The following is a 17,089-nucleotide window of genomic DNA, read 5'->3' as shown; positions in this document are numbered from 1 at the left end:
TACAATTTGATTTGATATGGCATACAAGTCAGCAGGACATGCCATGAATGGACTGAGGTCCTCAGATGATCTACTGTACTGGTTATTGTTAAGGTGGTAAGTAGAGAATGTGTGGAATGTATTCAATATAACTTGTGTGGTATTGTAAAATAAGAGGAAAAGCTCAGATCCTAATGTTTCTAAACAAAATACAAATAATTTCTCTCTTAGATTTGTTGTGATGATGCTTATGGTAACAACTGGCTTGCCATTATAATTCACTAGTTGGTAGAGTAGCATTGTCTCTATGGGTCATGTACAGCCTTGTTTTCAATCCCAGTTAGTGGTCGGCTGACAATAAACCCCCTAAATCCTCCCCCACAGTAGCTAAGTCAGACCTCAGTCTTCAACAAATACAGTGCATTCGGAAAGTATTCGGACCCCTTCCCCTTTTCCACATTTTGCTAAGTTACAGCCTTATTCTAAAATGGATTAAATAAATAGAAATCCTCATCAATCTACACACAATACCCCATAATGACAAAGCGAAAACAGGTTTTTAGAAATAGCTTATTTACATAAGTGTTCAGACCCTTTGCTATGAGACTCAGAATTGAGCTCAGGTGCATCCTGTTTCCATTGATCATCCTTGAGATGTGTCTACAACTTGATTTGGAGTCCACCTGTGGTAAATTCAATTGATTGGACATGATTTGGAAAGGCACACACCTGTCTATATAAGGTCCCACAGTTGACAGTGCATGTCAGAGCAAAAACCAAGCCATAAGGTCGAAGGAATTGTCTCTAGAGCTCCGAGACAGGATTGTGTCGAGGCACAGATCTGGGGAAGGGTACCAAAAACCTTCTGCAGCATTGAAGGTCCCCAAGAACACAGTGGCCTCCATCATTCTTAAATGGAAGACGTTTGGAACCACCAAGACTCTTCCTAGAGCTGGCCGCCCAAGCCAAACTGAGCAATCGGGGGAGAAGGGCCTTTGTCAGGGAGGTGACCAAGAACCCGATGGTCACTCTGACAGAGCTCCAGAGTTCCTCTGTGGAGATGGGAGAACCTTCCAGAAGGTCAACTATCTCTGCAGCACTCCACCAATCAGGCCTTTATGGTAGTGGCCAGACGGAAGGCACGTCTGGAGGAAACCTGACACCATCCCTACGTTGAAGCATGATGGTGGCAGCATCATGCTGTGGGGATGTTTTTCAGCGGCAGGGACTGGGAGACTAGTCAGGATCGAGAGAAAGATGAACGGAGCAAAGTACAGAGAGATCCTTGATGAAAACCTGCTCCAGAGTGCTCAGGACCTCAGACTGGGGCGAAGGTTCACCTTCCAACAGGACAACGACCCTAAGCACACAGCCAAGACAACGCAGGAGTGGCTTTGGGACAAGTCTCTGAATGTCCTTGAGTGGCCCAGCCAGAGCCCGGACTTGAACCCGATCGAACATCTCTGAAGAGACCTGAAAATAACTGCGCAGCGACGCTCCCCATCCAACCTGACAGAGCTTGAGAGGATCTGCAGAGAAGAATGGGAGAAACTCCCCAAATACAGGTGTGCCAAGCTTGTAGCGTCATACCCAAGAATACTCAAGGCTGTAATCGCTGCCAAAGGTGCTTCAACAAAGTACTGAGTAAAGGGTCTGAATACTTATGTAAATGTAATATTTCCGTTTTTTTATTTATTATAAATTTGCGAACATTTCTAAAAACCTGTTTTTGCTTTGTCATTATGGAGTATTGTGTGTATATTGATGAGGGAGAAAAACAATTAAATCAATTTTAGAATAAGGCTGTAACATAATAAAATGTGGAAAAAGTCAAGGGGTCAGAATACTTTCCAAATGTGCTGTAGCAGTAAAAGCCATAGGACCTGTGTGTCTGTGTATTGACTCCATGGAAACAAACAAGAACACTTCCCTCACATAAAAGGTTCTGTCTTCTCTTCTTTTGAAAGGAGGGGAGAGAAGAGGGGTTATCAACCAGGGGGAATGTGCTGTCAACTGTTGGTTTGCTCAGAGCAACTGCAGAAGCCATTCACAATGGCCTCCTCATCAGAGCAGAAGCTTAGTCACTAAGTATGACAGTAGTCAACAACATTGATTTTTTTTAAACTATTGTGGCACTGTGTGCTAAGCCCAAACTCATTACTCTTTTGGCTCTATGGAAGAGGCCAGTGCTTCAGCTATTTGTGGCGACATTACGGGAGGTGGCTTTAGCGGTCTGGTCTGAAGCGTTTTGTATAGAGAAGATGAAATGTTTGTCACAGTGCAGTTTGGAGGTAAGTGAAATACTTAGGTGCTATTTCATCATCATCATGACTTGATTGAGCATAATTCCTTCATCTCTATGGAGGCCAACAGCTGACCTCTAATGAAACCTTTGGAGATATAAACAGATCATTTGAGAATAACATATTTAAACATTAGATGTACTTTTGTGATGTATGTCATATGTGGGGCGGCAGGTAGCCTAGCGGTTAAGAGCATTGGGCCAGTAACTGAAAGGTCGCTGGTTTGAATCCCCTAGGTGAAAACCTGGGGATGTGCCCTTGAGCAAGGCACTTAATCATAATTGCTCCTGTTAGTCGCTCTGGATAAGAGCGTCTGCTAAAATATGAATGTAATATGATGTTATAGGACATGTACAAAAATACTTATCTTTTCTCACTTTGAAAGAGGACCAAACAGAACTGTTTAACCTGAACTGCAGGATGATAAACTTCATCCACAGTTTGAAGGAGAGGTGTTATCTGGATTCTCAAGGTACAATTCCGTACTTATCCCAGCAGAAGAATGTACAGTTGAACTTCAGATATGTTATATTACATTCCTTATTCAACCTCAGAAGCACCTGATAGTGTTGTTTGTATTTGTATTTATTAGGGATCCCCATTAGCTGCTGCCTACTCTTTCTGGGGTCCAAACACATTAAGGCACTTACATTACACATAAAATAGTCTGAAAGCATGATACAAACACTACTGTATATACTGTACATTATACAGTACACTGCCATGTGAGGTTGTATTCTCATGGCATCTCTGCCAATGACTGGAAATGATAGAAACAGTCTGCCAGATTGTTTCCGGACTGAGTAAATGCCAATAAGTGAATATGTAATAGACAGAGAGAGCCCAGTGTAAATGTCACATTACAGATGTACTCTACAGACTGTGTGGACCTGATGGACAGGACAGGGGAGCTGGTGAACCTGAGTGACAAGGAGCAGAGCATGGAGCAGGCCCGCAGTCTGATGAAGGAGAGGCACAGCTATGTCCTCATACGCATCTGCAGTGAGTCTCTCCAAATATAATAAAGGCACTAGGCTATGTATGTCTAAAGATCCCATGGGATCAAAGAGTGATTTCTCACATTGCCTGCTCTACACACGATTACTAGGCCTACCAATATGTTATAGATAGGTTGTTAACATGGCTGCAGTAAATGTTATTATTACTGAAGTTATTTTACAGTAATGAAACTGGTTAACTTTAATTCAATTCATATTGACCCCAGGAGGTGACGGGACTGAAGGGCAGAAGTATGTGCCACTCCTAAATGACCTTGGCAAGAGCCATCCTGAGTTAGCAGGTAATGGAAAAAACATCCACAGCACAGAGGCAAATGTGCACGACTGAAACCACTGCATGGCTTTATTCAGTGCCGGCACTGACCATGATCTAAAGTGGTTGTTTGTGGCCTCCTTATGGGACAGTACCTGTAACGTGACCTTCTTGCCTAGTTACTGTACATGTGGAGTACACTAGCCTTAAGCAAACCCACATCAAGCCTGATTTAAGACTGTACGATAAGGGGTGGTTAATATGTATGTACTAGCTGTCTATACTCGTGTATGTTACTTTTGTACATTTTTCTACCTCAGAGGTCCTGAAGAAGCTGTCCAACCCCTGTAAGGAGCGGGACAGAAAGGGTGGTCCCTCAAGGAAAGGCTCTGTCAACCAGACCCGGCGCAAGCCCACTGCTGGAAACAAGAAGAGCCATCCTGGAAAACTTTGACTTTTAAGAAAGGAGAGGAGGGGGGCCTCCTGAGTGGCGCAGCGGTCTAAGGCCCTGCATCCTCGTGCATGAGGCGTCACTACAGACCCGGGTTCGATCCCAGGCTGTGTTACAGCCGGCCGTGACCGGGAGACCCATGAGGCGGCACACAATTGGCCCAGCGTCGTCCGGGTTAGGGGAGGGTTTGTCGGCCGGGATGTCCTTGTCCCATCGCGCTCTAGTGACTCCTGTGGCGGGCCGGGCGCATGCACACTGACTTCGGTCGCCAGCTGTACGGTGTTTCCTCCGACACATTGGTGCGGCTGGCTTCCGGGTTAAGTGAGCAGTGTGTCAAGAAGCAGTGCGGCTTGGCAGGGTCGTGTTTCCAAGGATGCATGGCTCTCGACCTTCGCCTCTCCAGAGTCCGTACGGGAGTTGCAGCGATGGGACAAGACTGTAACTACCAATTGGGGAGAAAAAGAGGTAAAAAGTACAAAAAATGATCATAATAAAGGAGAGGAGGAAGGGTGAAAAAGATGGTGATGGACATGCTGTGGACCATATACATGTAATTGTGTTGGTGCTGTGGTTCTCTTCACTCCAATTATTTTTTAAAGATCTGATTGGTCAAAAGACCAATTAATGGAAAAATATCAGAATTGGACTGCCTGAACTGCAGACAAATGTGAGAATTAGACTATATGGACCATTGAATTTATTAAAGGCATATAAATGTAGCCTGAGCCTACTTATCCATGAATTCACAACAATTAATACAGTTTAAATGAAATTATTAGTTGAACAACTAATACAGGTAGCCTATATATACACTAAACAAAAATATAAATGCAACATGTAAAGTGTTGGTCCCATGTTTCATGAGCTGAAATAAAACACCCCAGAAATGTTCCATATGCACAAAATGCTTATTTCTCTCAAATGTTGTGCACAAATTTGTTTACATCCCTGTTAGTGAGCATTTCTCCTTTGCCAAGATAATCCATCCACCTGACAGGTGTGGCATATCAAGAAGCTGATTAAACAGCATGATCATTACACAGGTGCACCTTGTGCTGGGGACAATAACAGGCCACTAAAATGTGCAGTTGTCACACAACACAATGCCACTGATGTCTAAAGTTTTGAAGGAGTGTGCAGTTGACATGCTGACTGCAGGAATGTCCACCAGAGCTGTTGCCAGATAATTTAATGTTCATTTCTCTACCATAAGCCACCTCCAACATCGTTTTAGAGAATTTGGCAGTATGTCCAACCTGCCTCACAACCGCAGACCACGTGTATGGCGTTGTGTGGGTGAGCGTTTTGCTGATGTCAACGTTGTGAAAATAGTTTCTTATGGTGGCGGTTGGGTTATGGTATGGGTAGGCATAAGCTACAGACAACGAACACAATTGCATTTTATCTATGACAATTTGAATGCACAGACAGATACCCTGTCGAGACTCTGAGGCCCATTGTTGTGCCATTCATCCGCCGCCATCACCTCATGTTTCAGCATGATAATGCACGGCCCCATGTTGCAAGGATCTGTACACAATTCCTGGAAGCTGAAAATGTCCCAGTTCTTCCATGGCCTGCATACTCACCAGACATGTCACCCCTTGAGTATGTTTGGGATGCTCTGGGTCGACGTGTTAGACAGCATGTTCTAGTTCCCGCCAACATCCAGTAATTTCGCACAGCCATTGAAGAGGAGTAGGACAACAGCCTGATCCACTCTATGTGAAGAGCTGCATGAGGCAAATGGTGGTCACACCAGATACTGAGTGGTTTTCTGATCCACACCCCTACTTTAAAAAAAATAACAGATACATATCTGTATTCCCAGCCATGTGAAATACATAGATTAAGGCCTAATGAATTTAAATCAATTGACTTATTTCCTTACATGAACTGTAACTCAGTAAAATCTTTGAAATTGTTTCATGTTGCGTTTATATTTTTGTTCAGTATATTTGTTGATACAGTAGACCTACCCAAGTCCGATACTACACCTGTGACCTGTCATAAACATAATTCCTGTAGTGCTGAGCATGACTCGTGATGACATTTGACCCTGAGAAGTGTGATCGGCCTGGTTGCATAACCGCAGCAAAAGGACAAAGTATGTAGATTTTGCCCAATAGTCGACGGGGTGGGTTTACTGGGTGATCGGGTTCACAAACACACGCACACGGCTTGGACAGTGTACAGAAGGAGCCTCACAATGTCGGGGTCTGAGTTTGAATCTTTGGAGAAGATATTGGAGAAACATATTCCAGATGAGGAACTGAAAGAAGTTAAACGAATCTTGTTTGGAAAAGAAATCAAGTGAGTTGTTGTCGAATTCTGCACGCGACACTATCAGTCTGCAAAAATTGTAGGCTCGTTGTCTGTAGGCTACTAGCCAGCAGATCCAACCCGCTTGCTTACAACTGCACTAGGGTCAGACAGGATTCTTGTGTAGATAAAGAGAACATGGAGCCTGCACGAGTTATCGCTCAGAAAACGAACCTCAATCCAGGGATGAGAAAGATGTTGTACTCCGAATTATCCCAGTATCCCAACTGTTACACCAAAAAGATTGAACGACTGCTATTTTCTCCGGAAAACTGTCCTTTTCATCCTCATGCTAGGTAGCAGAAGCCACAGCAGTCATTTTGGAATGGCAGTGTCTGCAAATCAGCTCATTTACATTTACGTAATTTAGCAGACGCTCTTATCCAGAGCGACTTTGTTGTTCAACGCGATGTGGCATTCCATAATTGCTTCTGTGTCTATGGCTAGCTAGCGTGAGGACGAGAACGACAGTTTACTTAAAAACTAGCAGTCGTTCAATCTTCTCGGTGTAACATTTGGGATAATGGGACAATTCGGAGTCCAGCCAATGATGTATATAAACCCTGGATTGCTGATGCTATGTATTGGCCATTGAGAGGCTTTGAAGCCACCAGTCAGCCTTACTGACACTCCCCAGTAGGAGCAATCCTCCATAGGAATTAATGGAATTCTACAGTATTTCAATTAAATTGACAAAATTACATGTATATAAGTATTTATTTATTGTAGTGGGGACAGTAACATTAGTCATCTAAAAAAAAACTACTTTAAAGGAAATGTATATATATTTTTCATTTTTGTTATTTGTATGTTTAGCTCACATAATATAATTTAAAAGCATACATTAAGTTGTCTTTAAAATAATACATGTGGCAAAAACAAATGTAGACATTAATAAATGCATTTCTACAGCTTCCAAAATACTTTATACAATGGTGGGGGTGCCAAGATGGAGGCACAGTGGCTTCAACACAGCGCCACCTATCAGTCATCTAGTGTTTATATAAATCATTGAGTACAACGCATTTCTCATCCCTGGATTGAGGTACGTTTTCCGAGCCATATCTCATATCTCGCACCGGCTCCTACGGTGTCTTAATCTACACAGAAAACCTGTCCAACCCTAGTGCAGCTTTAAGGAAGCGGGTCGGATCTGCTGGCTAGTAGGCTACCAGAGAAAATAGATCAAGTTTCATAACTATTTGGACAGTATGTACAGCCACACTGCTATTATGAAGTGAAACATATAGGAAAATATTGCTGCCTCTTCATTTTCATATCCAATCATTCCTTTTCACTCTGATGTTTTGCATAGTGAGTAAATTATTTACAATGAAGTGGACTTTGACCAGTCAGTGTCCTTTCAACCGCTGTCATATTTGTGCCTGTAGATTGGGGCAGTATTGAACCTTTCATGGGGGTAATCCTCAGTCTTCAGTATATGGTTGGTACCCCATGGCAGCCATGGCCAAATTAAAGGGATAGTTAAATCAAAAACGGTTTTTGTTTGAATTTTGTTAGTTAGTCAACTGTTAATACAATTACACAAAGATGTACTTGTTTGAAGGCTTTACCAGCAATACAGGTGTTGCTGAGGCTCTGTGAACCCAGACGAGAGTCAATTAAGTCATTTCTGTCTGGGTAATTAGGGTTATCTGACCTTCTGTCCCTCCGCATATTGATTTATTTCCTCCTTGAAACTACGGTTTACAGTACATTTGACAATCTCTTGCAGGAAGTTGATTCTACCAGCATGTGCAGTGGAGGCTGCTTTGGAGCGGGACTTTGAGCTTCAGGGGTACATGTTTGAAGCTTCCCCGGAGCAGCTCAGGACCCCGAGAACTGTCCGGGTGGGCCTCATTCAAAACCGCATCGTTCTGCCCACTGATGCCCCTGTTCTGGATCAGGTTAGAGAGGAATGACTACTTGGATTCAATTTATTTTACCAACCAAAGCCTACTACAATATTGTTTGCAGCTATGGCTCTCTCTCCTTCTTCTCATTATATATGCATGGGAAGTTACAATTGCACTTTCAAGTCCTTGCTATGAGCAGTGTTGAGAAGATGCATGGGGCTTGGTGACTGATCCCTGTGTTCGTACCTCTGCCCAGATCACAGCGCTCCACAAAAGGATTGGTGAGATGGTGGATGTGGCGGCTATGTGTGGGGTCAACATTGTCTGCTTTCAGGAGGCCTGGAGTGAGTGACATAACTAGATCTCGGTCTTACTGGGGTAGCCTATTAGAGCTTATCAATGCTTTCCCGAAACTTTTCTTTGTGCAATTTGTTACAGAGTATACGATAATTCCACTTGAAATAGGATACAAATTGTGCCTGTTCACTTTACAGTAACTGTCGACTTTTGGAATTATAACAGGGTGATAGGATCTGGGTATACGGCAGTAGGTTCATTTGTCCTTAATTGGTCATAGTGACGTCAGCAGCACACCAAACAGTCTGTCGTCCTATTTGTTTTGGCTCCTAAATGGCATTTTGATGTGTTGTGAATGAGGAGTGCATTACTCTGGCTCCTTAGAGTCTCCCAGTATAGAAACACACTAAACTCAACCCTAAGTGCCCCATGAGGGAGGTGACCCCATCCCCACAACTATTTACGACAATGATAAGCGTACACAGAGGTTTGCACCAAAATGCTTCTCATGGTGTAAAGACTGCTCATGTGACAAATAGTTGGAGCATATTGTGCATATTTTCTGTCCTCTGAGAGACATACTTTTGATATGCACACAAAGTTATGTTTAACTGCTCTTTAGTTTGCCTTACTCTGACTGCCTTGAGTTTTTGGAGATGATCCTGCTCTGTTCCCCACCACAGCTATGCCCTTTGCTTTCTGTACCCGGGAGAAAGAACCGTGGACAGAGTTTGCTGAGTCTTCAGAAGAAGGATACACTACCCGCTTCTGCCAAGAGGTGAGATGTCAGGGGTCACCCAGAGTACAGGAATGTACCATGTCTAATGCAACACTGCTAGTGACTCATACTCTGAGAACAGTCAGAGTAGTAGCCATTTAATAGTATGGTTAGTAAGTATGCACAATTATACTGTAGTTTTACAAATTCCTTTAACAGCAATTACATTTACATTACATTTACATTTACGTCATTTAGCAGACGCTCTTATCCAGAGCGACTTACAAATTGGTGCATTCACCTTATAGCCAGTGGGACAACCACCCTTTACAATTATTATTTTATTTTATTATTATTATTATTATTATTATTATTATTATTATTATTATTATTATTATTATTATTTTATTCATATTTTGTGGGGGTGGGGTAGGGGGGGGGGTAGAATGATTACTTTTATACTATCCCAGGTATTCCTTAAAGAGGTAGGGTTTCAAGTGTCTCCGGAAGGTGGTCAGTGACTCCGCTGTCCTGGCGTCGTGAGGGAGCTTGTTCCACCATTGGGGTGCCAGAGCAGCGAACAGTTTTGACTGGGCTGAGCGGGAACTGTGCTTCCGCAGAGGTAGGGGGACCAGCAGGCCAGAGGTGGAAGAACGCAATGCCCTCGTTTGGGTGTAGGGACTGATCAGAGCCTGAAGGTAAGGAGGTGCCGTTCCCCTCACAGCTCCGTAGGCAAGCACCATGGTCTTGTAGCAGATGCAAGCTTCAACTGGAAGCCAGTGGAGTGTGCGGAGGAGCGGGGTGACGTGAGAGAACTTTGGAAGGTTGAACACCAGACGGGCTGCAGCGTTCTGGATGAGTTGTAGGGTTTAATGGCAAAGGCAGGGAGCCCAGCCAACAGCGAGTTGCAGTAATCCAGACGGGAGATGACAAGTGCCTGGATTAGGACCTGTGCCGCTTCCTGTGTAAGGTAGGGTCGTACTCTGCGAATGTTGTAGAGCATGAACCTACAGGATCGGGTCACCGCTTTGATGTTAGCGGAGAACGACAGGGTGTTGTCCAGGATCACGCCAAGGTTCTTTGCACTCTGGGAGGAGGACACAACAGAGTTGTCAACCGTGATGGCGAGATCATGGAGCGGGCAGTCCTTCCCCGGGAGGAAGAGCAGCTCCGTCTTGCCAAGGTTCAGTTTGAGGTGGTAATCCGACATCCATACTGATATGTCTGCCAGACATGCAGAGATGCGATTCGCTACCTGGTTATCAGAAGGGGGAAAGGAGAAGATGAATTGTGTGTCGTCTGCGTAGCAATGATAGGAGAGACCATGTGAGGATATGACAGAGCCAAGTGACTTGGTGTACATCAAATCAAATCAAATCAAATTTTATTGGTCACATGCGCCGAATACAACAGGTGCAGACATTACAGTAGAGAATTTGTAAAACTACAGTACAATAGAGAGAATAGGAGAGGGCCTAGAACTGAGCCCTGGGGGACACCAGTGGTGAGAGAACATGGTGCGAAGACAGATTCTCGCCACGCCACCTGGTAGGAGCGACCTGTTAGGTAGGACGCAATCCAAGAGTGAGCCGCGCCGGAGATGCTCAACTCGGAGAGGGTGGAGAGGAGGATCTGATGGTTCACAGTATCAAAGGCAGCAGATAGGTCTAGAAGGATGAGAGCAGAGGAGAGAGAGTTAGCTTTAGCAGTGCGGAGAGCCTCCGTGACACAGAGAAGAGCAGTCTCAGTTGAATGACCAGTCTTGAAACCTGACTGGTTTGGATCAAGAAGGTCATTCTGAGAGAGATAGCAGGAGAGTTGGCAATAGACGGCATGCTCAAGAGTTTTGGAGAGAAAAGAAAGATACTGGTCTGTAGTTGTTGACATCGGAGGGATCGATTGTAGGTTTTTTGAGGAGGGGTGCAACTCTCGCTTTCTTGAAGATGGAAGGGACATAGCCAGCGGACAAGGATGAGTTGATGAGCGAGGTGAGGTAAGGGAGAAGGTCTCCGGAAATGGTCTGGAGAAGAGAGGATTACAATGAACAGATATGAAACTGTTGTCAAATAATGCCATTGCATAGATTGGAGATTGGCATTGCTCCTTAGTGTATTATTTAGCATGTGAAATAATGTTCCATTGTTTAATTACAAGGCACATTCTACAACATTATATAGGCCTAATTGTTGAATGTATACTGTTTTGAGAAACAGAGTGATTGTACTGTAGGTTAGTTCGCAAAGCTAATAATATTGAATAATAAATAATAAATGTTTGTGTTGGGAGTTCATGCTCAGCTTGTGGACTAAAACATATAAAAAACATCAGCTCCCATCTGAAATGAGCATTCCAGCACGTAGCTGTGCGCTGTTGTCCACAATACGTCCCTGTGTCTACACGTACTGTATGTGTGCTGATAGAGATGGGTAATTCCAGCCTTGTCTCTTTGTATGATGACCCATGTCTAAAACTACTCTTGTTTGTCTTCAGCTGGCAAAGAAATACAATATGGTAGTGATATCGCCCATTTTGGAGCGAGAAGAGGTACACAACGTTCTGTGGAACACGGCAGTAGTGGTCTCTAACTCGGGCAGCGTGCTGGGTAAAACCAGGAAGAATCACATTCCCCGGGTGGGAGACTTCAACGAGGTCAGTACAGTAATCAATATTTTTATCAGCGATCAAACAATCAATCAAACAATTGTATGTATACAGCCCAATTTGTCACAAAGTGACAAAACACCCAGTATACAGTACTGTATGTCTCACAGCTGGCACTGTTGATCCTCTCCATGATGGTCTGTGCCTCTGTCCACAACCTATGTATCACCCAGGGAACACGTGCCTTCTTTCACAGAATATGGTTTTCCAGTGAGCTTCAAGGAATTTAACAGTGAAACCACACAGGCACTAGTTAAATTACAGGGATCAGAGAGGGCTCTTGCATGTGTGGATAGCATACCTCCTACCCTACTTGCCGTGCAGTACATGCTGCACTTTCTATGTCTGAAAGGTTATGTACATGTAAGTGTACAACAAGTCCTGAGCAGATCACTGTGTACATATTAATTGAATAGTGTCCTATTTGTTCATCAAACAGTAAGTCCTCATATCCAGCTCCCACAATAGTGTGTCTAGGAAGACATGGGTGCTCGCTCATTACTTGGTGAACACAACAGGTTCTCCATAATCATGTCATGTCATCCAATAAACCTATTTACAGGTCAATGGATTCTGCATGTTCATGTTTTTTTTTTTTTTTGTCATTTAGCAGACGCTCTTATCCTGAGCGACTTACAGGAGCAATTAGGGTTAAGTGCCTTGCTCAAGGACACATCGACAGATTTTTCACCTAGTCGGCTCGGGGATTAGAACCAGCGACCTTTCGGTTACTGGCACAACGCTCTTAACCACTAAGCTACCTGCCGCCCCATGTTCATTGCTCATGTTCATTGTCCTACACTGACACCTACAGTATCAACCATTTCCACCATTTCCTTAGGAATACATTAGATCTGTAGAGGTTATGACAATTTATTTGAACCTTCTTTAACTTTAGTATTTTTTCTATATTTCCTTACACATAACCCTGTTAAAATGACCTTTTACATATTTTTATGTAAGATATACTATACTAGATGCAGATATGCACAGACTTTTGCTTTGACTTTTTATTCTTCCCTCCCTTACTCAGTCCACATATTACATGGAGGGAGACACTGGCCACAGAGTGTTTCAGACCCAGTTTGGAAAGATTGCTGTGAACATCTGCTATGGGCGCCATCACCCTCTGAACTGGTTAATGTATAGTATGAATGGAGCAGAAATCATCTTCAACCCCTCTGCAACTGTTGGAGGACTCAGTGAGCCCATGTGGTCAATCGAGGCTAGGAATGCAGCTATAGCAAACCACTGCTTCACCTGTGGAATCAACCGTGTTGGGACTGTAAGTACCACCAAAGACAGGTTTATTTTGTTCCACATCTTCCTCTATTACAACCACGTATTATTGAGCCAAGTCCTAGGTGCATTGTAACATCTATTCTATGCTGCCCCCTACTGCCTCCATAGTCCAATTATCTACAGTATACTGGTATTCCTTCTATTGTGTATAGTAGCCTCATATGCCACTGCTAGACTTCACAGCTGGTGTAAATTACATAATGAATGTGCCATCATGATGCGGTTTTCTGACAAGGATATCTCTTGTTTTATGTAGGAGCACTTTAACAATGAGTTCACCTCTGGGGATGGAAAAAAAGGTATGAATATTTTAGTCTTTTTTTAGGACACTGTCCTCTCCTGCCTTATCCTGTATGTGACAAAATATAGTCATATGCAAATCTCTATTTCAACTCAACACTGCATCTTTCTGTCAAGAATTTGACATGGATCTATGTATGCATGAGATACTTCTGAATAAGTCAACGCATCGATAACGGATATCCAGACATGGGTCAAGTCTATGCCAGCATCATTGACAGTGCATAGACCCGTGTTTCATATACAGTGATGTCCAAAACTATTTGGACAGTGACACATTTTCTGTTGTTTTGGGTCTGTACAATATGTGAAAATGTTTCAAAAAAAAATTCTGAATACTTCTACATTAATGTGGATGCTACCATGATTACGCATAATCCTGAATGAATCGTGAATAATGATGAGTGAGAAAGTTACAGAGGCATAAATAGCATACCCCCCATAAATGCTAACCTCCCCTGTTATTGGTAATAGTGAGAGGTTAGCCTCTGTAACTTTCTCACTCATCATTATTTACGATTCATGCATGATTATCCATAATCATGGAATCATCCACATGAATGTAGAAAAGTTCAGAAACTTATTATATTCTTATTTACAATAAAAGTGACGCCAAAATGACACAATACATTATTTACCATTAATTTCTATTGGGCACAAAATAATCTGAAGAATAATCTGAAACACAACCCCCCTCTTTTGCCCTCAGAAGAGCCTCAATTTGTCTGGGCATGGACTGTACAAGGTGTCAAAAGCATTCCACAGGGATGCTGGCCCATGTTGACTCCAGTGCTTTCTACAGTTGTGTCAAGTTGGCTGGATGTCATTTGGGTGGTGGACCATTCTTGATTCACACAGGAAACTGTTGTGTGTGAAAAACCCAGCAGCGCTGCAGTTCTCGACACAAACCGGTGCGACTGGCACCTACTACCATACCCCGTTCAAAGGCACTTAAATATTTTGTCTTGCCCATTCACTCTCTGAATGGCACACATACACAATACATGTCTCAATTGTCTCAAGGCTTAGAAATACTTATTTAACATGTCTCCTCCCCTTCATCTACACTGATTGAAGTGAATTTAACAAATGACATCAAGACTGATTCACCTTGTCAGTCTATGTCTTGGAAAGAGACGGTTTTCTTAATGTTTTATATACTCGGTGTAAGTGAATTTTTCCAAATACTTTTGGTTCCCTAAAATGGGGGGACTATGTACAAAAAGTGCTGTAATTTCTAAACCGTTCACCCGATATGAATGAAAATACCCTCAAATTAAAACTGACAGTTAACCTCATATTCATTGTATCATCCAAAGCACTGGAGTACAGAGCCAAAACAACAAATTTGTCACTGTCCAAATACTTTTGGACCTCACTGTATGAGCCACACCCCAGTGCAAAGTGTCTATCTGCTGTTGACACTCTGCATCCAGAACAGGCCCGGGGAAAGCAGCCATATCAACAAGTGTCATGTTGCTGAATGTTATTTCCACACTCATATCCAAAGACTTCAATACCCATGTATAAAGTTGCAGGTTGAACATGCAGTCCTGCCCTACTCTTGTTACACGTAGCTGAAATCTGACCAGGTAGACACAAGCCACCTGTCATCCAGTTGGGATTCCTCCGACTAGTTTTATTGAAAAGCTGATTGTCAACTAGTCCTGTCTTTGTTCCTTATAGCTCACCAAGATTTCGGGCACTTCTATGGGTCAAGCTATGTGGCTGCTCCGGATGGCAGCCGCTCACCAGGCCTGTCCAGAACCCGTGACGGACTCCTTGTGACCGAAATGGACCTTAACCTGACCCGGCAAGTCAGTGACAAATGGAGTTTTAAGGTGAACTACTGAGATTTCACAATAACCTTATTTCACAACAGTGGCCATATTTTACATGATTTCAACTCATGTTTTTGGCAGTAACAGCAGTTCATCACGTCCTTCTTGGAAATGCATTTTTGCCTAACAGACATCACTATCTGGTCTACCTGTATAGCTTTCAGTTAGGCGATAACACAACCCTGGTCTATTACATTTGCATTAAGTGGTTTGCACTGTAACTATCTGCAGATGACTGGGAGGTATGGAGAGTATGCAGAGGAGCTCACCAGGGCCACCAAGCAGGACTTCAAGCCCAACATTATCAAGGAGTAGAAGATCCATGTGTCCTGAAGGGACCCCTACACAGAGACGTGCTGCTCTGTAGACAGTATCTCAATGAGGACATGAAGTCAGTGTTGAGGCAGACATGACTAGTGCCATCGAGAGTATGAACGGACCAGTCAAGCTAGCCATGAACTAAACCAAATTATCTGTTCAAATTATTTTATTGATTACAGTAAGTAAATGGAATTGTATATTTCATAAAAATAAAGTTTGCCATTTTAACACAACGTGCTCATAACAAAAATACACAACCAGGAATAAATAATTGTCTTCCCACCCATTTAGTAGATTGGGAAAATATCTTATGTTAAAATGAAAATTAAATAAAACATAATTATGGCTGGTACAAATACCATAGTGCAATAACATCATCCATGATACCAAAATGTAAAAATAAATGTTGAATGAGAATTAAGTAAAGGTGTCATTCTACGTATTGATAGCGGTTTTCAACAGAAAACATCTTATGATCGAGTTCCTTTAAAACTTTACGGTAGTGTTAAGTCATACACTGAAGCAAAACCTACAAAGCATCCATCTACCCCGTACTGAGTATTTCAGACGTTACATTGTCTCCACTCTCCCTTACACTGTAAAGGGACCTTCCGATGAAACAACATTAACTGATTATCTGGTGCACACAACAAGAGCAAAGTATGTTCAAAGCAGCTGGCTGAGGTTGAACATGATGTCCTGATGGCTGACATCTAAGCCTGCCAGGCAGATTTGGTTCCATAAACAGGCTATTGGTCAAGTTGTATTGCATTAAGAAAATGAGTTTGTGAAATGGGTTTGCCATTGTAATACAACACATCAGACTTCATGGACATTAATTACCTGAGTCTTTCAAAAACAATGTATCCCTCTATTCCCTGTTATTAGAAAATCCTAAATAATAAGTTACGTTTAACAGACAGACAAGCCACCAAAGGTCTCTTCACAATCCCCAAGTCCAGAACAGACTATGGTAGGCACACAGTACTACATAGAGCCATGGCTACATGGAACTCTATTCCACATCAGGTAACTGATGCAAGCAGTAGAATCATATTTAAAAAAACAGGTAAAAATACACCTTATGGAACAGCGGGGACTGTGAAGAGACACACACAGGCACAGACACACATACACATGATAAGACACACACTAAATATGTGATAGTGGAGTAGTGGACTGAGGGAACACACTAAATGTATTGGGTAAAGTGTTATGAAATGTAATGTAATGTTTTAAATTGTATATGACTGCCTTAATGTTGCTGGACCCCTTGGCAGCAGCTAATGGGGATCCTTAAATACAAATCAAACTATTAATAAAATAAGACTAGGCTCGTCTGAGGGGAGGTAAGCAGCTATACATGGCCCATCAGACTTGCATGACAAGTAGCATGACATCAGAATAAAGCATTAAGAAAGCATCATGTTGCCGTAAGCCCTTGTATGTGCATTGTTTTGTCCTCC

At 42.8% G+C, this 17,089-nt stretch overlaps 1 protein-coding gene across 1 annotated transcript; it reads left to right on the top strand.

Moving 5' to 3' along the window:
* The first annotated feature begins 6,143 nt into the window (after positions 1 to 6,143).
* Positions 6,144 to 17,060, top strand: upb1 (ureidopropionase, beta). Its single transcript, XM_084180840.1, has 9 exons — positions 6,144 to 6,318; positions 8,063 to 8,234; positions 8,440 to 8,527; positions 9,164 to 9,258; positions 11,689 to 11,847; positions 12,893 to 13,144; positions 13,418 to 13,460; positions 15,148 to 15,302; positions 15,534 to 17,060. The coding sequence occupies exons 1-9, from the start codon at positions 6,215 to 6,217 to the stop codon at positions 15,615 to 15,617; spliced, it is 1,152 nt and encodes a 383-aa protein (XP_084036966.1). The 5' UTR covers positions 6,144 to 6,214; the 3' UTR covers positions 15,618 to 17,060.
* Positions 17,061 to 17,089: the final 29 nt, after the last annotated feature.

This window comes from Coregonus lavaretus (genome assembly GCF_964263955.1).
Source record: "Coregonus lavaretus genome assembly, chromosome: 17".
NCBI classification, from domain to species: Eukaryota; Metazoa; Chordata; class Actinopteri; order Salmoniformes; family Salmonidae; genus Coregonus; species Coregonus lavaretus.
This window is presented reverse-complemented; position numbering and strand designations above follow the sequence as displayed.